We start from the raw sequence: 25348 nt of genomic DNA on the forward strand, positions 1-25348 counted from the left end.
GCAAACAACAGACACACAGAGATTTTATCCCAGGAAAAAACTAACCTCTGATACCATGTTGAAATATACTAAGCAAACAGTAACTGATGAATATTATCAACTTGTATTACTGAGAAAGCTCAACACATGTATTTATACAGCATTGATAGATTGTAACTTCCTTAACTAACTAACTGCTCACTAACTACTGACTTGATGACTAACCAACTTCCTTATATTACTATAACATTGAGCAATGATCTTGGGAAAAATAAGTTTGAAATGGTTGGCAATTAACTTCATAATTAATTTGTATAAAACAAAACACAGGCTGATAGGCGAAATTGAGCAAAATTCTCAAGGCTTGCTACCTTAGGAATAAGCACAATCAGTGTATTGTTCAACTTTGGATCTATAATTTCTTCGGCAAATACCTTTTTGACCTAAGCACAGATATCAGCATCGACTTCCTCCCACTGATTCTAAATGACCCGTGGCCCTTAAGAGATCACTTTTTCAAAGTCGCTTTTGTCTTGAAACTTTACCAAAAAATATCCATTCTCGATATCCCTGATGAGAAGTTGATGAACCCTTTCTGAAAATTCAATCGAAGGGATGCCATTAACCGTAGACTTCTTGATATCTCCATAAAAAAAATCAAAATCATTATCCCCTTAGGATCCAGTAGATTCAGTCACCTTCTTCAGATTTGAATAACATTTTCCTAAAAGCCTATGTTTCCATCATAGAGTCGGATCAGATGACAGGTCCATAGCCTTAACTACATCGGATCACACCTGTTGGTCATTAAATCTCACATACTTGGTGTGTCGATCTTCTGTAGCACGTTCGTCAATCCTATCCCCTTCATAGAGAGAGCTTGACAGCACAAAGAGACAGTTTTAAGCATACATAAGATGCAAAGAGAAAGAAGGGATTAAAGAACGAGATGACTAGGTTGACTAGGATTGGGATCACTCTGCACAAGCTTTGCAGCTTTGTTGTTTTTTTCTTAATTTTTCCCTCTCCGATCCGATCTTAGTTTGCCCACAAAAAAAACCAAATAAAAACTTACTGCTCTCCCAAGGTATTTCATAATCATTACTGTAGGGGAAAAAAAGTTAGTAAAATCAAAAGCAAAATTCAATGATTTGATTATGTCTTCTTTTTAAATATTTAAATAGTAATTGTACAGACCTTATTTTGCCCGGGCCCATATAAACCCTAGCCTGAACCTACCAACCCAAAAAAATTTATTGACCCAATTACAATAACAGACCTACAACCCAAAATTCAAAAGCCCAAATGGCCCAAAGTGTTTGACATTTTCAAAATGCTAGAAACCCTAGGGTTTCTGGCGCCGTTCCCCTGCTGCTACCCATGTGAGCCTTCAGCGCGCACCATGCCCGAGGCCTGCCACCACCAGCCGGCCTTGCACCGAAACGGCAAGTTGACCTTGCCATGTACCTGCAAACAAGTAGCGAAAAGAGAGAAATGGAAGCAGACTAGAAAAACAGTAGCAAAAGAGGGAATTTTCCTGCATTTTTCATCTTTTCTTTCGGCTATAAAGCCAAGTATGTGGTGAAATGTAAAAGGGGGGGATTTTGGTAAAAAAAAACACATTAGCATAAAGAAATAAAAGCAAAAAACGGATTCAAGGTTTTTTTTATATTAGATTCGTACTTTTTTTATTTTTTTATTTTTTTGTACATTAAATAGATAATAAAGGAAAGGGAAAAGAGATTACCCGAATTACCCCGTCGTTCCACCGTCTTGGGCTTCGCCGGATTGGTGTTGAAAGGAGGGGCTAAGGGCTTTCTTCTTCTTTTTTAGGTTCGAAAATCCATACCTTCAGGTTCATTTTGGAACACAGCCAAAGAGGGCCTTCTCACGCCGCATCGGCCTTTGGCCGCGGTGGTCACACGGCAAAGCGCCGTTGAGACAAGCGCCGGAGTTCAGAGAACCAAAGAGGGATAGGGAAGCTCCCTCTCTTTCTTTTTTTTATTCTTGCGGCTATAAATGAAATTTAGGGTTTTTTTAGTTAGTTTTTATAGCATTTAAAACGGCGCCGTTTTGCCTATAGCCCACATGCACGACCCGACCCGACCCGCCAGGAGGGGATCTGCGTCTTTTCCCTTAGGGGGATATTTACGCAATAGGTCCCTTCCCTTTTTGTGGCGTTTGCAATCAGGTCTTCCCCTTTTTACATCTTGGCCAAGGCATTTTAAAACAGTTTCAGTTGAGTCCGGCACAAAACGACGCGCATAGGAGTGGGGTTATTGCGCAATCAGTCCCCCAGCCTTTAAGTGCCTCGTATTTCAGCCCCCGAATCATTTTTATTTATTTGCAATTCGACCCCAAATTTTAGTTTAGTTTTCAATTTAATCCTTTATTTGTTATTTTAGTTATTTTATCATTAAATTAATTATTTTAATATTATTATTACTATTATATTACATTATTATTATCATCATTATCATTATTTACTCATTTATGCCATTTAATTTTAAATTTAATTACATATATACATACATACATTTTATAATCTATATAGACATAGATACGTACATATTTATATAGCTCATGTATGCACCCTTATATATATATATATTAGTTTATGATTTGTTTACATATCTGTATATATATATACACGTATTTTCATTTTCACACACACATTAATACATACTCATATATATATATACTTTTTATACTTTATAATTTTAATATACATACCTATACATCTTTTAGGCTTTTACAATTTTATCCATTTTCTTTATTCAATTATTCATTTACATTTTTATTATTATTCTAAAGGAATGTTTCAACTTTATTTGCTTATATTTGCTATTTTGCATGTTATTAATATGTCCCTTTTTATTCATTCATTCTTATTATTGTTGCTTGTATTATTTTTATACTATCGCATCCAATATTATTTTATACGCATATTGATCTCGTGTTTCATCTCTATTATTTTGAGTTAGATTAATTTATCTCGATGTATAAATTTTGACTTTCAAATAAGCAAAATCTCGTGTTTAGATTTGAGAAAGTCGTACCCTAACTTACTGGGTTTCGATTTTCCCAATATATCTAAGCACACGAATGTTTTCAAACCTAAGCTTTAAACAACCTCGAAAATTAAGAAAAGATTAAGTCCTAACTTACTGGGCCTGATCCCTTTTTTCTGAAATTCGAGATAACTAAATATCTTTTAAATAAGCAAATTTTTGGCATTCATTCGCGTATCGGGAATTTGAGACATTGTGTCCTAACTTACTGGATATGATTCTCTTTCTCGAATAACGTGAAACATGCCCTTTTGCTGAAAATTTTTAACGTTTTAATACAAGGATCGTATTTTTAAAATTTTCCAAAGTTCTCAATTTTCGACATTAAGACATTAAGAAATCAACTAGGTACCAATTTTGGGCGTATCGAGGGTGCTAATCCTTCCTCGTGCGTAACCGACTCCCGAACCCGTTTTCTGAATTTCGTGGACCAAAATCGTTGTTTTAATAAAATCAAACTGTTTATTAAAACAACAACTTTTCGAGGTGATCCAATCACACCTCTTTAAAAAGGATTGGTGGCGACTCCCGTTTTTTTCGTTTTCGTCAAAACCCAAATCGACCCCGTTTTCATCCAAAAAATGATGTCAACAGTAATAATGTTCACACTCAATTCTGCCTAAGTTATTATCGTTCACTAACTTAACAATCAAGAAAAAGGCAGGGTTAATCATATATCTCGGCAAGCTCTTAAGAGAAGCTTTCCCACACATGGCACGGCATGAATAATAAGAATCCTTCACTGGAACTTCATCAACACCCCAATCATATTCATTGCACCATTTAAACCTTGACATTCATAAAAACTGCTGCAATTCTTAGTAAGAAGATTCAATTTTTCCACATCAATATTTTTGTCAATCCAAATAGCCCATGTTGACATTCCCATCCCACAGGCCTTCCATGTGAACCTTAAAACTGCTCCACACCAATCTCCTCTGGCACAACAACCCAACATGACCTCCAGATCATGATAAAAATATAATAATGATTAAAAGAAAATTCATCGTAAATACATCTTATTAAGGATACTAAATGTAATATAATTGTTTATCTTGGTGTTGCCATCAATTTTTAGTTGGTATCAAGTTAACTTGTGACATCAACTCAATTAACAATTTTATCGATACTAGAAATTCTATTGCACGCGAATGCATGTGGAAACCAATATTTAAAGTATAGGTGTGTGTTTAAAAATAACAAACAATAAATAAATGAAACGTTAGTTTGAAATTAATATTAATAACAACAACATATATGCAATATGTAAAAAATTAAAATAAAAAATAGTTTAACTTGTGAGTAAAAGAAAATTGAAATAGGTAAATACATCATATTAAGAATTTTAAATGCACTCCAATAATTTATTGTGATATTATCATTTTTCTATATCACTTCAAAAAGTTATCAAGTTAGTGAAAAGAAAATTCAGAATTAAAAATCTAGTTTTTAAAAATTAAATATCGAGTTGACACAATTAGTGATACAGAAAATTGGTGAGAGAAAAAATTTTATGTTAAAGTTTTTTTTTTTTGAGTTTACTCAAGAATTATTAATAGTGTAAACAAATTCTTTTAAACACAGGTTCAATTACTAAACATATTAATTTTAGTTGTTTTATTTTAAAACTATAAGAAAGTCTAAAAAGAAAAAAAAGTTATCAAAAATAATAATAGTCATTTAATAAAAATATTTTCTTTTACAATTTATGTAATTATAAATATAGGTGGAATGGTAATGAATTTATAATTTAATACTATTGAACACGTGTTGGATCCTTGGATTCATGATTTTTAATTATTTTATTTAAATATTATGATATAAAAGTACGACAAGACAAAAGTGTATCATAATAATATTAATTATAATTTTAAAAAGGGAATATTTTTATAATTTTATATATGAGTTAATGACCGATTAAGGGTGAAATCAATTCAATAAATTGCTTACATAATAGTAAGTATAAATAAGTACTTTTTGAAAAGATAGATTATTTGTCTAATTTTTGGTTTGCTTCAAATAGCTTTTTAAAGTTTGAATGGATTAATTTTAATTTAAAGAACTTTCCTGATGACTAAAGATTGTTTATCTTAGAACCCACTCGGGTTCGAATTTCCGGAAAGCTGTTGTAACATTTTATTTAGGCAGTTCTCTTTGCACGTAGTGCATGCGTGTTTGATATGGATATATCTTTATCGTAAATGCGTGAGTACTAACCCTTTAATTGTATATTGCAAAAATATTAATTTAAAAAATATAATTTTTAATTAGGCTAGGGAAATTGTTTTAGTTATACAAATTTGTTACAGTGCAATCCTATACAAATTAAAAATAATATATAGAAAATTATAATAAGATGCTGTTTTTCAATTTTCAAAATGTTGGTTGTCTGTATATTTAAAAAAATTACATATAATTATTAAAATTTGAATGTTTAAAAAATTATAATCTAATTAAAATTTATATAAAATAATTTAATATTACAAAATAAAAATTAAAATAAGTATTGTCCAATATGTTTCAAATATTGTAATAGTTCTTTTTATTATGAGCATGAAAAGGTTGACAAAATAATTAAACATTATGTATAATTAAAGTGTTACTGCATTATCATATCAAACTACAAATCTACATAAATGGTTAAGAAAACTGCAAATCTATAAGGATTAGATTGAAAATTTATGGAGGTTGAAGGGGCCAAATATAAATTTATATTACTTTCAAGTTAAAATAAAGGGTTAATTCGAAACTTCAAAAACATATTTCGGTGGCAAATGCATTTTTTACCCTTTCTCTCTTTTTTTTTTCAAAAACTTGTGAAAGATTGGGAGAGTTGCAACATAGAAGATCGAGCACCCAAGACAAGATTTACAGGATCTGCTAGACACTGGCTCTAAGTGTTTGTCGATAAAAACTCCAATTCAGAAAGAGTTAGGTGATGCTGGAAAATGTTATGAAGACTACGAAAGTAACAACATAAGGTAGTTCCTTATTCTTTAAATTTTCCGATTTTCCTCAAAGAATGTGCCAACATTTTCCATCACTCTAGTATCTTAAATCAATTGATCCAACAAAGAGTTTTTCTTATTTATTTTTACATTGGAGGGTATATTAAGTTTCATTTATGTGCCTACAACCTGTTTGATGAAATGCGCAGCTGAGGAATGGACGTGGCTCATTGCTATTTAGAAGGCAATGCTGATGCCGTAGAGTTTTGCCTCCACGATGGGTACCAACATGTATTGGCGGCTTCAACGTACACCCTGCAAGAAGGTGAGCAACCAATCCGAGCTGGTAGCATTTCATTATTCGATGTTAATGCCGAAAAGGGTAATCTCGAGTTGTTTCATCGCGTGGACACTGCTGGGATTTTTGATATTAAGTGGAGCACAGTTGGAAGCAATGTGGGTCCTCTCCTTGCTCAAGCTGATGCTGATGGGTACTTGAGAATCTATAGTTTAGAGGGTTGCTCTAATGAAGAGAAACCTAGAGGTATGTTTCAAGCTTACGTAACATTTTATGTATTTTTCTTAGTCTTGTTTTCATCACTGTAAGTAATTCAGAATTTTGAAACTCATTTTGCTATGCTTGGAAGTCCGTGTTGTCATATTGAAGATTCTAGTGATTCGATTGCAGATTATCTAATTAGTTGGGAGAACAAAAATCATGCCTTGCATGCTTTAACATTCATGTCTTTATGTTGTTTAATCCATGGTAATCAACTTCAAGGAAGTAATTATGGGGTAGGTAATGATCAATTATCCCACTAACGAGAAAAAAAAATACAAGGTACCTGAATTGATGAACTAAAATTACTCAACCTCAGGTGTGAATGTCAAATGCGAGTTTATGCCCAGCATGGTATATTCACCCTTTTTTTAGGTTTTTCCATGTATTTGAAAGAATCTTTGGAAGGTCATATCATACTGTTGTGTAATTCATCTAACAGAAGCATCAAACACGAATACTTCTAGAAAAATGAAGAGTCGAAATAACTTAGATCATACAAACTTCTATATTAGTTTCTTTCTACTTTAAATTAGTGTTAGAGCATATGTTAATATCTTTCACTAATTTAGATTAGTGCAAGAGCATACTAATACTGGTGTTCAGTTCAATTTGTCATCTATTTTCTGCGACTCCTTAAATATTGTTAGGATAGGGTTTCTTTTTAAACCCATAGTATCCCATGTCACATTGGACTTAGGACTAATCCCTATCAACCCGAGAGCGATTAAAGTAAAACCCTCACAACAAGCCAAGTGTGCTTTGCTTAAGTGAACTTTATCCCTATCAATGATGCTTTAGGTAACTGACTTTCACCCCTTTTGAGATGGCTGTGAAAGGTACAATATTACCCCTTTGATCAAATATATTCTTATGTTGCCATTGTTAGAGAAAATTTGTTGCTTATGGAGCTGATGTTTAGCCTTTTTCTTTTCTTTTTTTTTTTTTGTCTTTTTTAAATATTCCCTGGATTTATTTTTCTTCAATGCAGGAGGCTTTCTTAATGAAGTGTGTGGTGAAAAAATAAGCTTCTCCATGTGTCTTTTCCTGGATTGGAACCCAGCAGCCACATCTATCTCAGTCGGACTTTCTGATGGTTCTGTTTCAATAACTACACTTGCAGAGTCCAAAATAGAAAAATTACAAGAGTGGAAGGCACATGATTTTGAGCTTTGGACAACTTGCTTTGACATTCACCAACCACAATTAGTATATACAGGATCAGATGACTGCAAATTCAGCTGTTGGGATATGCGGGATAATCCATCCGGGATGGTTTTCCAGAATTCCAAGGTGCATAAGATGGGAGTTTGTTGCATTGCCAAGAGCCCCACTGACCCAAATACTATACTTACAGGTAGCTATGATGAATACTTGAGGGTATGGGATCTAAGGTGCATCTCAAGACCAGTGAATGAAACTTCAGTTTGTCTTGGAGGAGGAGTTTGGAGAATCAAGCACCATCCTTTTGTGTCAGGTTTGGTCTTAGCAGCGTGTATGCATAACGGATTTGCAATCGTCAAGATTGGAGACAAGAAACCGGAAGTTGTTGAAGCTTACAGTCAGCACGGCTCACTTGCATACGGGGCAGATTGGCAGCGAGCAAAGTTATTACCAGGAGGCAGTACTATTGTGGCTAGTTGCTCATTTTACGACCGGCTTCTTCGCGTATGGAGGCCAAAAAGTGATTTTTGCTGCATTTAACCACGTCTCGTTATCTGAGTTCACACACTAGGAACCAATTATGTTGGTTTAGGAAATATTATTTTTCAAACTAAGATATGTATTGCCTACATACGATCATATCTTTCTTCCTTCCAACCAAGTATGACAAGTCGTTTTGCCCATATATATGCTATTATTCATGGGACTTTTGTGTTATGTGGCTTCAAAGTTCAAACATCTGCAGTTAAAGACAATAATTTATGTATGTTATCGGAACTTGACCTGCTTGCTAGTTTGAATTTAACGAGCAATAATTGAACAAAGTTTATTTTTTGAGTTAAATTCAAATACCTTGCAAATATATGAACGAATGTATGAACAAACTTACAAGTTTGTTATTAGCTTTTAAGTTATATGTAAATTTAACAAAAAAAAAACCCACTGAATTAACATTTTGACTTTGAACGAAACTTCTTTGGTTTTTTTTTTGTTAAAATATGCTTCAAGTCCTTGTAGTTTTTAAAATTTTGGAATTTAGTTCCTCCATTTATATTTTTAGGAATTTAAAGTTTTGTTCATCTTTTTAGATGAGAAATTATATCTATTATTATTTACCTATTCTCTAGAAAGGGTATTTTAGATTTTCTCAATTGATTGTATTGGCTAGTTGTTAAACGAGCTTCCTTATCTATCCCCCCCCCCAAAAAAAAACATTTGCTTAAACACTTTCTAATTATTTAAATTTAGGTAATTTGAGCTAGATTTAATTCTTGTACTTTTTAGAGTTTTGAAAGTTCAATTTATATTGTTAATAAATCTCTTATATTTTAATATTCAAAATATTAATTTAAAAATTAAGATTCAATTGATGATACATATTTACCTTTAAAAAATTGATGATACATATTTAAATTTAACTGAAATCAATTAAAATATTATTAATTAAATTTTTAAGTAAAAAAGTATGGAATGGAATTGGAAAGACGCTATATATCAAAAGGCCAAACAGTACAGGGACTGAGGGTAGAATTATACATTTGAGCTAACACCTTGTCATCTACCGAGTGGCACCGCCGCTTTAAACTTTAAAGAAACCAATTTGTTACAAAATCGTTTCCAGCATCAGCGGTATCTTCTGTTTCGCGACACTGAATTTTGATTAATGGAAGGCTCTGAAAAACATGAAGAAACCCACTCAAATGTAAGTTTTTTTTTTCTTTCAATTCAATCCAATTCAATTTTTCTTAATTGATTTTCCTTTTTCATAATATGAACATGATATAATCTTGATTCTATTCAAATATGACCATAGCTGTCAGTTAAAAAAAAATGAAAGCCCTTTATCATTTCTACGATGTGCTTATAATTTCTCTTGATTTTGAAATATTATGTTCTCTTGATTTCTCCAAGTTTCTGAAATTTTCTTGGAGCTTTTGTTATGAATTTGAGTCATGGTTTAAGTTGATTTGGTAATGCTTATATGTGGATATCTTAGTTACCCTAACTTATTAGCATAGACTTTTTTTTATATTTAATCAATCCTTATATCGAAGTAATTAGCCAATTTTATGGCTAAAGTGTTATATGCTGACTTCAGTGTTTCTAAATCAGAGAACCGAAAGATTAGCTGGAACTGTAAACTGGGGCACAGCCACTGTCATTGGAGTGTTTGCAGGCATGTTATATGGAGGTAGTAAGGAAGCTGCTGCTTCAGTTGTAAGTTGTTGTTTTTTTTTTTTTGGTATAAAAGACCTTCAATTTGGTTCATAGGGAGTTGCAAGAATGTTTGAATGTGATATAATTTGTATATAATAGAGGTCTTTACAGTCCTGGCAATTGTTTTCTTTTGGTTGCAATCATGTGATTGCCCTTTCTTCCTTCAAAGCTGCCTTTGTTCATGATTATTGGGTTTCTTTTGAGATCAATTATGTCCATATTAATGGTTAATTCATGTGCCTATTCTTATTCTGCTGTGTTTTTTTATTGAAACGTTGGAATTCTTTGGTAGAGCAAAGATGCAGAAGTAATGTTGAAGCTTGGCAGCACTCCAGATAAACGAGAGCAGTATCGGTTGATGCGAGATGCAATGGAAAAAAGGTTTATCCGAGTCACTCGTGGCTCAATTGTAGGTGGAATTCGACTTGGAATGTTCACTGCTGGGTTCTATGGTTTACAGAATTTGTTGGCTGAGAAACGAGGTGTCCATGATGTATTCAATGTTGTTGGCGCTGGTTCAGCAACTGCTGCAGCCTTTGGTCTAATTAGTAATAATTCATACCTAATTAAACTATCTTTAGAAGTTGCAAGAATTTTCCTATGAGTTCTAGCTTAGTTAATCTCTATCACCAACTTCTTTCACAATTGAAATTGGAACCTTGGTAACAGAACAAATGGATAATATATCATCCTTATCTGTATTTAACTTCTTCCTTTCCTTTATTGGTTGATGTCCTGCAGTGCCTGGGTCTCTTCAATGGCGTGCAAGGAATGTGGTGCTAGGTTCGGTTCTTGGAGCAGCTATATGTTTTCCTCTTGGTAACTAATTTGCACTTTATAATGTTATATGGCTATTTTCTTGAATTATCAATGAAGTGATTGTCTCCAATGGCTCTTTATGTAACTGCTGTGTAACCAATTGCTCATTTTCAAAATTAGCATGTCACTATAAGGAGTATGTTAGTTTGATAAGGAGAGGTGGAGAAGTGAGTTCATGTAAAATAGTATTTGCAAATTTTCTGCCAACTGATTCAATCACGAGCCAATATTACCATAAATACTTTCAAAGGTGACGGTAAAAGGAATCTAGTTGCATTTTGTGATTTTAGATTGTTAGTGTTAGAATTTTAAAAGACAGGACAGCTGATTTATAGGGCTGTGGCTGGGCATATAATATAGAGGTTGCATTTTGTGACAGGATGGATCCACTTGAAGCTTGTAGAGAAAGCAAATGAAGGGAATATGGCTGCTAAAAGTTCAGGTGAAATTGGAGAAGCAAAGAGTGGTCTTGGGGCTGCCATTGATCGGCTTGAAGAAAACTTGAATAAGTAGACCCACCAATTTTTGCATAGATAGAGAACACTACTGACAGCATTGGCATGGAACTAAATTTACTGCTTTTGGCAATGTATTCATTGTTTTTAAGGGCTAAAGTTTTGCATGGGATAAAGGGCTGAGGAGGTTGGAAGTATGGAACTGTTATTTGTGCAATCTTATTTTCTTGCTATTGCAAATGTAGTATAAATGTTGTTGGTGATGTTCTATTGTTAATCTTATTGTCTGAAATCTTTAGTGTAGAATGAAAACTATTGTCTGATCTAGTGTTTGCCTTTTCTGAAGATTCATCGATGATAAGATTTATTGAGACGGTTTTATCATGAAATTCAAATGTGTGTTTATTATATTCTGTGCCTAAACTGATTGACCACTTGGATTTCTTCTTTTGCTTGTTTTGTTTTGTTCTGGGCACATCTAAGGCTGGAGATACTTTTAAACAAAGATCGTTCTGCATATTGCTATGTCTTTTGTCTAATGGTGAAACCCATAAACCATCATTCAGCAGAGTTTAGTTCAGACCCTCGAACTTTGGTTCTCTTGTTCGTGATCTTCTTAACCACAATTCCAGTTATTGGGATCATAGTGGAACCCTTAATCTTCTTGATCCTAACCGCGCTAAATACCTTTTTAGCAGAACTTTCTCTCCAAAGCTCTTCTCCTAGGGAAATCGACCAAAAAGCATAGTTGAATTTATGGCGTGTCAAGCTTCCTTTAAAGATTTTCTTTTAGAAATTGTGCAGTAATTACATTCAAACTAAAGCAAATTAGTAAGTACTTATCGAATAAACTTGTCAAAGGTGTGTCACCTTATGTCATAAGGTATGAAAATTTCTTTGAGTTAAATCTCTTCATCTAATATGATATATTTTATTTCATAATATTTATTATATTTTTTTATTATAAAAAGCCAATTACTAATAAATAAGAGTTAAATAATTTGTCCTAAATCAATGATTCATGATCACGTTACTTTTTCATCTATTATGTAATGTTAATGAGAAAATATCATTCACCACTATCTCATGCAAAAGTCGTATACATCGTATACCCAATGTATCAACTTTCAACTCTTAGTTATTTAAACTCGTACTTTTAATATATCAAAATATACGAATCATGCATACATAGTCAGTTACTTACTCAAGATTAAGATAAGTCACACTATAAATGTCATAAGTGAATTAATCCATAAACGGATCTAGGATTAATTCTACTTAGGTCTTGTTCGATGTATTACTAATACAGACAATCATATATGTATTTATTTTTTAGGAATAAACCACTCTGATACATGTTTGGACTTTGATAGATGGCATAATAATCATTTAACCGATTTTCTCAATTTTGATTCACCATATTATGAACCTTTTAAATTATTTACTACACAAGTTGTCTTCTTATATTACATTCCGATCATGTAATACAACTTAGTATTAGTTAAACATTAAGTAATTAATAAGTTAATATTTATTTACATTTTGTTTTGCATGTGAAACCGTTCAGAACAAAGACAAATAATATCAATGTGAATAATTGAATTTTATTTAATGAAATATGTTTGAAAACCATCATAGGTCTCTTAGTTTTTTTTTTTTTTTTTGACCATTCTTATTCACACCATATTCACCAGGGATAGACTTGGTAACTGCAAAATATTATCCATAGCTTTTCACCGCAAGATAAACTTATTGTTTCTATAATGAAACATGATTCTCATCTAACCAAATATTAATTCATTTGTCGGTGAAGTTTTTGTGCCCAAAAGCAGATCATGGCAATAGATCATGAGTTCCATTTTTTTGATCCTCCGATGTTGTTGCCACGGCAGCTTTTTAGATCCGAAACTTGACAATCTTACGTACGCAACTAATCAGCACAGTATTAGAGGGGAAAAAAAGGCCTTGTACTATGGTAGATACTTAACAATCGTATCTAAAATTATATTTGGAAAGAAGAAAAGTAAAAGGAAATGAGAGAAAAATAGAATCTTGAAAATCAATTGTTTTAATTATCTGCTTGCAACATAACAAGGAAATATAAAATTATACAGTGGGTATCCTTTGGATCCCATTTTAGTCATGGTGAGATGGAAGTCTTGAATGATATGCTGTCCACACCACACTGGTTTGCTATTTGAGAAGCACCCACTGAGAAAATCTGAACGTATAGGTGGCTGACAATTTAACTACTTTTTTTTGTCCATTGAAAATTTTGCTTCTTACTGAAGTATTTAATCTCATTATTACCATTGTTTTTAATTTAAACTTAAATACTGTTACATTAGAGAGTTGTTAAAAGCTTATTTGTGACCTTTTTTTAAGCCTTTTTCAAGCTTAAATGCTTGCTTTTCGGAGCTAAGCTTTGGTACTTGTTTGTGAAGTCTTTCGAGCACGAGCTTTACTACTTACTCCCCTTGCCTTGGTGCTTTTTGGAGGTCCCAGACCTGGAGTCTTTAACAGGAAAATAAAGCATTAAGCTCGAATAAAATTAGGTTTCCACAAACGTACTACACAGAGATACAAGATTAGGCAATTGACATTCGATCAAAGGATGCACTTAAACAATTAGTCCGTAACAAAAGCTAGGCCATAGCAGGCAAATCATGAGACTTGCTCGCATGAATGATGACTCCCCAACCATCTATCAATAATGGATACATTGAAACAACCGGAATGGGCACTCTTTATCATTGATTTGTCGTGGAGGGTCCATAATCATTCATCATTCCATGATCCCAAGTTGTTGAAGAATCCGTAAGTGTCTTTCCCGGCATCAGAACATCCTTGGTCTTGCCAGCAGTCAAGGGACAAGAGCTTAGTGTTTGGCTTCACGTCCGTTGCATGCTGATCTTCATTTGCAGCATAAGGAAACGTCATCCTCTGATAAGTGTCCATGAAAGTAATAGTATTAACATTGCCATCAAGGGACATCCCATATGGAGAGCAATCCCCAAGTCCTCCAATCATACCCAACTCACCATTCCCCATAACGTCATAGTTCCTAGACAAGAAATCGATCGGCCCTGGGTTTTCAAGCAGTGGATTGTATTTACTCTCCATGAAGTTAGTATTACTACCATGAATACCAAGTATGTTATTAAGGTGAGAAAGGTGCATTTCAGGTAACGAAAGGTGAAGATCAGTGGGATTATGAGGCATAGATGACCCGGCAGAGTTGTTGGCTGATTGATCATTTGATCTTTTAGTAGTAGCGACTTTCTTGTTCTTTCTACACCCTCCACCGACAGGAATGTTCCTTAGTGTTCCGCCCTTGGTCCAGTACCTCCTACAAGTCTTGCAAAAGTACCTCGGCTGGGAGAGGCTGTAATTGTTGTAGTAGCAAAACTTGGTGTGGGTGGAGTCACACCTTGGGCACTTGACAGCTTGTTCCTGCGGAGGTCTTAGCCTCCTTTCTATCAATGGCCTTGAGCATGTGAGAATATCCCCACATGGGGATGAAGAATCCATTCCTGGCTCCTGCTGAGTCATTCCCTAAACATGGAAAAAGTGTCAGTACTGTGCAGTTTAACCATTAATCTATTAATTTATTATATATGTTAGCACTAGATATTCTTTGTCCTTTTTAGGCGGCAGATAATACAATGACTAGATATTCCTTTATCCTGTCACGTTTTCAACTAGATTGTCTGAACTTAAAAAATACTACCAGAATAAACTAGTTGTACAATAATTGCTAAATAAGACCCGAAAAAGTTTACTGTTGTCAAAATTAATGTGTTTTTCATCGTACTATTTAGGATTAAACTGCCCAAAAAAAGTGCTTTTGCTTGATTATAGATATAATAAATCTAAATGTGTTCAATAAAAATGCGAGCTTGTACTCCAAAATCATTCATTCCATGTCGAAGTTATTGAAAGTTCAAAAGCATATTAAATGCTTCTAATAATTAACACTGTTTAATATGCAATGCATGGAGTCATGCTCATTATGCTAGATGTCAGGCTAGGCAAAACGAGGCATTCCAAGCGCCAAGTACTGTAATAAGCATACCTGAAGCCAATCAGATGAATCCATGCAAACTTGAAGAGAATTAAAACCCATCAAACAAACAAACAAACTGAAAACCAAATATATCTCCCTCTCACGCTTTATCTTCACTAACACTTTTTCTAAATATGCCACTAAATACAATAGAGAAAGGGATAGAGAGCAGATCAAAGGCAGAAGAAGAGAGAGTGAGGGAGGGAGGGATATTAGAAAGGGAAATGGCCTGTCAGATACAGGGAGGAAGCTGTAAATAAGAAGGAAGAAAAAGGTCTAGAGAGAGAGAGAGAGTCGCTGCAATCCCTTCCATTCTTAGTCGTCGGTGGGCTAAAACAATTATATTATTCTATGGGGCCAACAATGCTGTACAATCCAAGGACAGAGGTCCCACTTATTAGATCTTTACGAATACTCAGCTTGAAAATGTAGGACTTTGATGTCACCTTGGTCGTCCTGTTGGGACAACCTTAGCCGTGTGATCATTTGTTAAGAGTATGTCAGAAATATCGGCATTGGTAGGGGTATAACACTGAAAACACATGTTTTGACGTCACCCACCATCCACCCACAAGAGGAGAAGAAAGAATTATAGTTTATGTGGGGGTGTTTTTCGATAAAGAAGAGAAGGGCATATCGAAAGAGCACTCCACTTGCGGGTCCAATTTCAGTAACTCTCACATTTGTTCTTGGATTCTAAAACCAGACAAATATTGAATACGACACTTGATTCCTAGCTTGGCTAGAACACAGAGTCCCTTTGGACAACCAATTTCAGTAACTAGCTTCAGGATCACACTTGCCCAAGAGGCCAACATCCCCATTTGACAGGTGAATAAAGTGCCCACGTTTCACCCTACACTTGACACTTCCTTGGAGTAAACTCCATCATTAATTTTCCTTTTGGGTTCAGGAAATAATGATCTCCCAATCATAACACAATGCCCCTTTTTTTCTCTTCTTGGATCCCCCCTAATTCCCAAAAAGGAAGGCAAGGTATTTTGGAGTCACAGTAAGTGACTAATCATTTGTTAATCCATTAAGTTGCTCTCATGATGATGTTTGTTGAAATCTTTAAAATTTTGAACTACTGTACTATTTGGTTAAGTATGAGTAATGTGAAAGAGGGTTTGGGTTACTTTTTGAAATAATAGATACGTATGAGATTTGAGGATCATTTCAGGCATGCACCACATTTAAAAAATTTGACCAATAGTTGTATCTTGTGCTAAGGGTAGTGATAGTGGACTAGAAAGATTTCGTTGCCTGATAGTGACAAAAATCAATGTGAAATCATGGATTTTTGGACTTGGATCAAACTGTTAGTTACTTCATTCGTAAGAAAAATATATAGTCAAATTAACCATTTGGATGTGAGACTTGGCTTTGCTTCATTGTCTATTTCCTGTCTGTTTTTTTTCCTCAAACCAAATAATATATCGTAATGTGGAATATATTTACTTAGTATCGTTGTTTTAAAATTTTTTTCCTCTTTTTCATGAATAATATAGTAATAAGGAAGTATTATATCTCATACAACTTTTCTACCTCAATTATCTATATATGTATATATAGCAACAAAGAAAGGTGAACACTATAGCTCATTATGATCCAATTAGTAAATATAATCTCATGAATACATTGATTACCCGATTCAATAAATTAACAATTTTATTAATATATAATTTATTATAAATTTATTGAATAAATAAAGCATTCTCAAACTCTAAATTTTATTTATTTAAAATTATGTATTTATATAAATTCAAAAACTATATATATTTTAAGAAAATTACATCCCAATAAATCCTATTGCGTTTTTACAAAATAAAAAATTACTCTTATGAGATTACATTTTATTGATTTAATGAATTGTATTCTAATTTTTGTTTCTCGTACAAAATCTATCTGTGTTCGAAGTAATATTCTCGAATTAACTCTTATGTATATTTTGATTTATTGCTCTAATTTTTTTTTATCATTAGATATTCAAATTAGTAAACAGCATTATTACACGCACACCCTATGATTAGTCGTCGTGTAAGCTCCAATATGAAGTCAAAGCTAAACTGAAGGTGCACTGTAGGTTGTACGAAAGCATTTTCAAATTTTAAACTGAAACCAAGTGAGCCTTGAGCTTTAGCCATGCATATAGAGTATTTATTTTACATAGCTTTATCATCTGTGTACAGAATCAAGCAAATAAGGTGAGGAGGGTGGAGAGCATGATGAGATTCTGGTGTGGTGGTTTCTTAGTCAGCATGAGGAATGATGAGAGTGGAGTGGTGGTCAAACAATCCAATTTTGTAAAGAGTGTATAGTTAGTTAATCGGGGTTCTCTTCTTCTCTTTGGTATCTTATCATTGATCCTATGCTCCTTTTAAGCACATGAAAGGCAATCATGCACCAAACCCAGAGGAGGTCCACTCATCAACTGGGTTTCTATCCGTGATTGCTTGGAAAAAAAACTAAAAAGGTTTCTGCAATTGATGTCGATATTGACTCTTGATCCAATTGCTTTTCATTGCTTGCCAAAGTTGGTGAGAGAGATTTTGGTATTAGTGTGAAGCAAACCAGATAAAGCTAAAGAAAGCATTAACATCCAAAATATTTTTTAATCATTTTGAATATAAAATGAAAAAGCACACTAATTCGTAATTCCCAATTTTTTTTTTGTCCAAAGCAATGTTATTGCAATAGTTTGAATCAAACCAAAATCTAAGTATTACAGAAAAATTAATGTGCCATAGGAGAATAAATTTATTTGTGTATTTTAGAATAACAATCTCAACTCAATGAAATTTTACTTAAAGAATCAGTCTATTAAATAAATTTCTAATATAACCAATAATTTAAGCTCTAATTACTTCATTTTTATAAAGATAAAATCAACTTTAGGCGCATAATTATTTACATTTAATCTCACCAAATATCTTAATTGAATAATCTCTTCAATAAATATGACGATGTTAAAGTGGAAATATCTAGCAAATTAAATGTTCTTTAAGATGAACAAAGTAATAATCTCTTTATTGTAATTCAATCACGGGTAATAAAATTTTAAATTCTTGAATTATTGTTTAAATCACTTTTCTTAGGCTTCCATGCCCATTAAGTAAAGAGCTTATTTAAGTTGATTGAGAGGACTTGATGGTATTGAAAATTAGTTGTACAAGAGTTAAAGAAGGTGATCACCAATTGAGAAGAAGTTAGAGCTTTTGATTTGGTTTTTGGAGTTATTCGGTTTGGGTAAGATGCGAAAACCTTGATTCAATTTGGCTCTGTTTCATATATATTGAAAATATATTTAGCAAAATAATCAAAAAGGTCACTTATTTAGCAAAATAATCGACTACATGCAAAGTCGGTCCGGACCTCCACATGCCGGTTTCACCATATAATGACTAAAGTCAAAGTTGTCCAACCAATCAAAATTTAATAAAAGCCTTTAAAACTTTCACCACCATTATTCCTTCAGCCATAGCACCTCTATGGCTTTATTCCAACGGCCAGATAGCAAATACCGACCTACTAGAGTTGTTTGTGGATTAAGTTATTCGTTGATGCTGAAAGGTCCATTTGAAAAATAGAAAGATTTTGATAAATATATAATACTTGAAAATGAGTTTGAGTAAAATTTAATGTTCGTTTTCTATATGGGTTAACTTCGAGTAAGATTTTTTAGTTTAAGTATGACTCGACTCGGGTTGAATATATTATATTATAAAAATAAGTTATATTAATTATATATATTAAATAGAATTAAATATAAAATTAGTACTCGAACTTATCTATTTCTCTCAGATTGATATTTATTATTTTTTTTTGTCTCCGATTGATACTGAAACTTTTTTCCATCTTGTACCTCTTTTTCTTTTTTATTTTCCCTCTTTTTTTCCCTTTTTATTTCTTTCTATTTCCTTTTCTGGCCTTGCTTTTACACTTCTTCATCCTTCTTTCTGTCAAGAACCTCAAAATCACCGTAAAATCACATTTCTCCTTTCGTTTTCCTCCCCATTTTCCAGTCACGATCAACCAACCCTCACCATTTCCCTTCCCCTTTTCAAACTAACCCACAAAGATGGCTCTCCTCTCTTCTTTTTTTTTTTTGCCAGTTTCCTTTTACTTTCATATCCTTCTTCATTGGCTTGGGTTTCTCAGTTTTTTTCCCTTTAATATCTCATTAATTTCATTAGCAGTCTTTTTTTGAGTTGAAGCTGTTTTCTATTCCACAAAAGCATTTTTCCCCTTATGTTCTACTATTGCTGAAGAACTCTTATTATGCATTATCCGAATCTGGACAAAGACAAATTAAACAAACACAAGCAAACAAGAAATCTAACAAGTGAGTTGTCGGAGGGTAAATTAAATGTTATAATATTAATCATCTTATCATATTATTAAACCTCGAAAAGAAAATGAAACCCAAAATTGGGAACTTTCACCTATCAATCTAAAACTCAAAATTAATTAATCATTGTCTCCTTTCACCTTACACTAAATCTAAAGAGAGTATCAACAGATTGGTATTTGCCGTGGCGTAGCGATGTTTATATTTAGGGCCAATTCTTTATTGTTTTTGAGAAGTGCTTTTGAGAAATTTAAGTGTTTGGCATTGCTGTCAAAAAGTGCTTTTGAAGAATAAAATGTCCATTTTAGACATGAGATTATAAAATAACAAATATGTATTTAAATAATGTTTAAATTAGTTAATATTATGATATTTTAGCAAAAATATAAAAAAATAATTTATTATAACTTATTGTTAATATTTTAATATATAATATTAATTTTAAAAATTTCTAAGTAATTAATATTAATTATTTATAAAAATTAATTAGAATATATAAACTATATTTAAATATTTAAATATAAAAATTAAATATTTGTAATTAGATATTGACACGATTAAATAAAATATAATAAGTATATTCTCAAACCGACCCAAAATCTTATCTAAATCCATATTTTTTAGACTCGAACTTCTATCCAAACAGCCAAACACATAGGGTCTTGATTATAGTTTTACAGATTATATATGTTAGAATTGTGTGACCCAAATTCTAAGAAATTGCTTGCAAGTCAAGTTAAACAAAAATATATTTTCTTTCTAGAAGATTTAGTATTTATTAGTATAATATATTTAGCATTTATTAGTATAGTTTATTTGACTTACTAATTTAGCCTATAAATAGGCTCCTTTACAATCTTAGAATTAAGAGACACCCATTAGATTAGAACTCATAACACATTCAGAGAATTTTGTGTTTACGTTTGAGGGTTCTTTGTTTTTCGGGTTTTTGGGGTTTAGTTTTTATCTCCATCTTTTGTACTCTTCATTCTTTTGCCATTATAGTAAAATTATCTTTGCCCGTGGTTTTTTATCCTCTTTTGAGGGGTTTTTCCACGTTAAATTTGTGTGTTCATCTTCTCAATTTCTTCTACTATTTTTACTTGTTCGTTGCTTAATCGGGACGATCCTAACAAGTGGTATCAGAGCTAGTTTAACTTTCATAGATCAGCCCGGTCAGAGATGGCAGCAACAAGGTTTGAAATTGAGAAGTTCGATGGTGAGACAAATTTCAATCTGTGGCAAGTTTGGATGATGGCAATTCTAGTTTAAAATGGCTTGAAAAAGGTTGTTACAGGGAAAAAGCCTGAGAATCTAAATCAAACAGAGAGCTTGATGAAAAGGCCTTGTCTGCAATCCAGTTGTGCCTCGCGAATACAGTATTGCAGGAGGTATTGATGGAGAAGACCTCATTCGCCTTGTGGAAAAGGTTAGAAACTCTTTATGCGACTAAGTCTCTGGCTAACCGTTTAGTGTTGAAACAACGTCTATTTACGTTTCGCATGAACGAAGGTGAGCTTCTTAAAGATCACATCAGTCAATTCATTACTCTTTTAAATGATTTAAAGAACGTTGAGGTTCATATTAACGATGAAGATCAAGCTATGCTATTATTGTGCTCTTTACCCTCTTCATACAAGTCTTTCAGGGAGACCCTGATTTATGGCAGAGACAAACTCTCGTTCGAAGATGTGAAGGGTCATTTGTTGAGTAGAGACAAACTCGACAATGAGTTTGATTTGAATAGCAAAGCAGATAGACAAGCTTCCGTTTTGGTAGCATCAAAGAAACGAGACAAAAGGTGTCGCTATTGCAAAAAGTTAGGTCACGTCAAAGCAGATTGTTATAAACTGCGAAATAAAAGAGCTGCTGAGAGTAACGAGGAAGATGTAGCTGGTGCTAATTTGGTCGATGAAGGCGGTGATGATTTCTTGTTAGTGTCAACGAGCGATAGCTCCAAGCTTACGTCTGAGTGGATCCTAGATTCAGGATGTTCTTTCCACATGTGTCCCAATAGAGAATGGTTCTCCACATACAGTTCAGTTGAAGGTGGAGTTGTGCACATGGGAAACGATTCATCTAGTAAAATAATCAGTATTGGTACTGTTAAAATTAGGATACACGATGGGACGATTAGGACACTCTCAGATGTCAGGTATGTACCTGATTTACGAAAGAATCACATCTCCTTGAGTATTTTAGACTTGAAAGGATGTAGAATCAACATCGAATCGAGCAACATTAAAGTATCTCGTGGAGCTCTCGTTTTGTTAAAAGGTAAAAGAACCGGCAGTCTTTATATTCTGGAAGGTTCTACAGTGACCGGTGAAATCGGATGTCCCTCGTCCGTTACGGAGTCAAAGTCAACTCATTTGAAGCGGAGGCAACTTGGTCATAGGAGGGAAAAAGGTATGACCGTTTCGTTGAAGAGAGGTTCTCTTTTGGATGCAGGTTTTGAAAAGTTAGGGCACTGTATTCGTGAAAATCAGACCCGGGTTAGTTTTGATTTGGCAGTGCACAAATCGAACGCTAGAAGTCTTCCAGCTTCTAAGCATAGATTCGACTCAGTTAATTCCCTGCATAGTTCAAGATAGGCCCATGGCGGGTTTTGGTAAAGATAGCATTGAAAGAATTCGTGTCAAGGTGGAGATTGTTAGAATTGTGTGACCCAAATTCTAAGAGATTGCTTGCAAGTCAAGTTAAACAAAAATATATTTTCTTTCTAGAAGATTTAGTATTTATTAGTATAATATATTTAGCATTTATTAGTATAGTTTATTTGACTTACTAATTTAGCCTATAAATAGGCTCCTTTACAATCTTAGAATTAAGAGACACCCATTAGATTAGAACTTATAACACATTCAGAGAATTTTGTGTTTACGTTTGAGGGTTCTTTGTTTTTCGGGTTTTCGGGGTTTAGTTTTTATCTCCATCTTTTGTACTCTTCATTCTTTTGCCATTATAGTAAAATTATCTTTACCCGTGGTTTTTTATCCTCTTTTGAGGGGTTTTTCCACGTTAAATTTGTATGTTCATCTTCTCAATTTCTTCTACTATTTTTACTTGTTCGTTGCTTAATCGGGACGATCCTAACAATATAGAAGGATTAAAATTACAGAGACATATTATATAGAAGGATTAAAATTACATAAACCAAACCACACCACTTTAACTTTACTGGGAAGATATGAAATGAGAACATTTCATTTCAGCTACTCTACTACTTTGACCTTAGTTTCAGAGTAATACATCTTAAAAGCTTTAGGTAAATAAACAGGCAACAATAACCCAAACAGATTGAAGCACCAAAACCCCATATTAGCCAAAGCCAGCACTCTTCCTACGTAAACTCTCTTACCAGATCCCGCATACTTGTTATCCACCTTTGTAAACTCACACCTCAACCAGTCTACCAGGCTAAAAATCCTCGTATTGTAAACCATAACATGCACGTTAATTGAATATTGCTAGAGTGCGGTTCAGCAAGAGAAGTCAGTTATTCTTTTTCATCTCTTAACAGCAAAAGCAGTATAAAGAAGGAATCCGTCCTAGAACCACTAGTACCGTGAACAAAGTGCTTTGATGGATACCAGCTTTTCCTCCATTGATGATTTCTAGCTCGAATAACATCAAGACGAGCAACAACAAATGCTTGAACACAGTTTAAGAATCTTCAAAGGCAAACGGATCCCTTTTTTTTTCCTCTCAGAAACCACCAGATTAGACAAATTTTAATAAAGATATTCAACTAAAAGTCGAGTTGTTCTCGTTCTTTTTGGTTATTGATTATTGGGGAAGTTCAACAAACAGAAGGAGAGCAAAATAAGACAATGAGAGAAAGGAAGATTGAAACAAGAAAAGAAGCCATAGTTGAAATCATTTGTCTCAAGAAATACCAACAAATCAACAGCTTCAAAATATTAAACAGAAGAGGAACTAATAAAACAGAAGAAGAAATATAAAAGAAACTCTCACCTGCTGCGGAAGAGGAACAAAGAACAGAAAGTAGAGCTTTGAAAGCCGAAAATGGGGAAAAGAAATCGGGTATAAAGCTCCAATTTCACCAGCAGAGGGGAAAGAACATTTAGGGAACCAGCAGAGGGGAAAAACGTTTGGGGGAGAAGACAGGGGTATTTGGTCAATTTTCATCCAAAAGCAGTTACAGCAGAAGAAAAGGAGAATTTTTTAGCTTCTCCATCTAGACAGAAGCACTTTTTTGATGGAGAAATTTTAAGAGAAAAAAGGAGACTGTTCTTTGCTGCTTTTAAAAGAAAAGCACTTTTAGGTGAAAAAGTGATTCTCAAACGGGATAAAGAACGGGCCCTTAATCACTTACCCAAAAATAATTAAGCTCATTATTTGAAACCCAAAAAATCTACCCGACCCAAAATATAAAATTTTAAAATTTATATTTAATGCAATACAACATTTATTATATTTGTTTTTATTTTTTAATATAATAAAGCATTTATTATACTTATGTTAGTGTATTTTAATATAAATACTTATTTGATGTAATTTTAAGGCTTAATGAAAAATTTGGCCACTAACATTAACAGGTTTTGTCAAAATAGCCCTAATTACATTTTTGAACTTTTTTTTACCATCAACCTTTATTTTTTTCAAATTGTTTTTTTAAACATATTTGATGAAAGTACCATTAAAAAAGTTAACGGAATGATGTGAAATTTCATATATGGAATATTTTTAATGAGATGTAATTTATTATTTCGATAACCCAATAAAATAATTACATGTGAAAATAATTAAATAATTCATAAAGTTAAAAAATAACTCTTAATTTAAAAAAATAAACGTAATTATCTAAAAAAAGTTCAAAATGAATGCATACATTCAATATTTTCGGTTTGATTTATTAATTATGTTTTTGAAACCTCTCAATAAATAAATACATGCATTCATTTTAAAACCTTTTTTAGATAATTATGTTTATTTTCTTTAATTAAGAATTATTTTTAATTTCATGTATGATTTATATTTTTTTCACATTTAATTACATCTCATTAAAAATATTCCACATCATCCTTGTTAAATTTTTTAACAGTGCTTTCATCAAATTTGCTAAAAAAACAGTTTGAAAAGAAAAAGTTGATGCCAAAAAAAAGCTCAAAAAAACAATTAAGGTCATTTTAACAAAACATGTATAATTTAGTGGCCAAATTCTATTTTTAATGTTTTTAGTGCATTTAGTGTATTATATATATTTAAATTTGTTTTTAAATAAAAAATTTAATAAAAAAATCAAATGTGTGTGGGTTGAGTTAAGCTCGAATTTACCTTTCTTGATTTGGATTAAGCTTAAATAAAAAAAAATAAACCTATTTTCGGCTTGACAATTTGATCTAGATTCATAACCAAATTTATAACAGATGCACGAACGAAAACAACAGTTGGTGCAAGGACAACTTCTAAAACCGACGACCGAAAGGATGGAGGGAGAGTTTTTTCAAGGGACTTCAACTTTGACGGAAAAATGAAACTAGGGATTCAAATTATCGGTACCTAATCCTGCCTTTAGAGGCATTTAAAGAAAATGCCACAAATACAAAACGGTGGCATTTTGGTCACCATTTTATTTGTTAAATTATTTATTAATTAAACGAGCCATATTGTTATGACTTAAAAGATTTTGCGATGTTTAAAACCTAAATCGTTGCTTAATTAATTAAATTAAAATTGAAAAGAAAAAAATCTA

At 32.9% G+C, this 25348-nt stretch overlaps 3 protein-coding genes across 4 annotated transcripts; 2 read left to right on the top strand and 1 right to left on the bottom strand.

Annotated features, from left to right (window-relative positions):
* The first annotated feature begins 5603 nt into the window (after positions 1–5603).
* LOC107890893 (diphthine methyltransferase homolog) lies at positions 5604–8545 on the top strand. The gene is made up of 3 exons (XM_016815486.2): positions 5604–6031; positions 6208–6542; positions 7549–8545. The coding sequence occupies exons 2-3, from the start codon at positions 6215–6217 to the stop codon at positions 8259–8261; spliced, it is 1041 nt and encodes a 346-aa protein (XP_016670975.2). The 5' UTR covers positions 5604–6031; positions 6208–6214; the 3' UTR covers positions 8262–8545.
* A 684-nt stretch (positions 8546–9229) lies between these two features.
* LOC107890892 (uncharacterized) lies at positions 9230–11620 on the top strand. The gene is made up of 5 exons (XM_016815485.2): positions 9230–9423; positions 9834–9938; positions 10231–10486; positions 10680–10757; positions 11137–11620. The coding sequence occupies exons 1-5, from the start codon at positions 9385–9387 to the stop codon at positions 11268–11270; spliced, it is 612 nt and encodes a 203-aa protein (XP_016670974.1). The 5' UTR covers positions 9230–9384; the 3' UTR covers positions 11271–11620.
* Positions 11621–13740: 2120 nt separating this feature from the next.
* LOC107890891 (dof zinc finger protein DOF5.6) lies at positions 13741–23915 on the bottom strand. Of its 2 annotated transcripts, none has more exons than XM_016815482.2 (2): positions 23608–23915; positions 13741–14767 (listed from the first exon to the last, which is right to left on the bottom strand). In XM_016815482.2, the coding sequence occupies exons 1-2, from the start codon at positions 23779–23781 to the stop codon at positions 13991–13993; spliced, it is 951 nt and encodes a 316-aa protein (XP_016670971.1). In that variant the 5' UTR covers positions 23782–23915; the 3' UTR covers positions 13741–13990. The 2 variants fall into 2 exon arrangements, with proteins under 2 accessions (XP_016670971.1, XP_016670972.1); XM_016815483.2 differs by lacking the exon at positions 23608–23915 and adding an exon at positions 15288–15607.
* Positions 23916–25348: the final 1433 nt, after the last annotated feature.

Source organism: Gossypium hirsutum, chromosome D09 (assembly GCF_007990345.1).
Source record: "Gossypium hirsutum isolate 1008001.06 chromosome D09, Gossypium_hirsutum_v2.1, whole genome shotgun sequence".
Taxonomy (NCBI): Eukaryota; Viridiplantae; Streptophyta; class Magnoliopsida; order Malvales; family Malvaceae; genus Gossypium; species Gossypium hirsutum.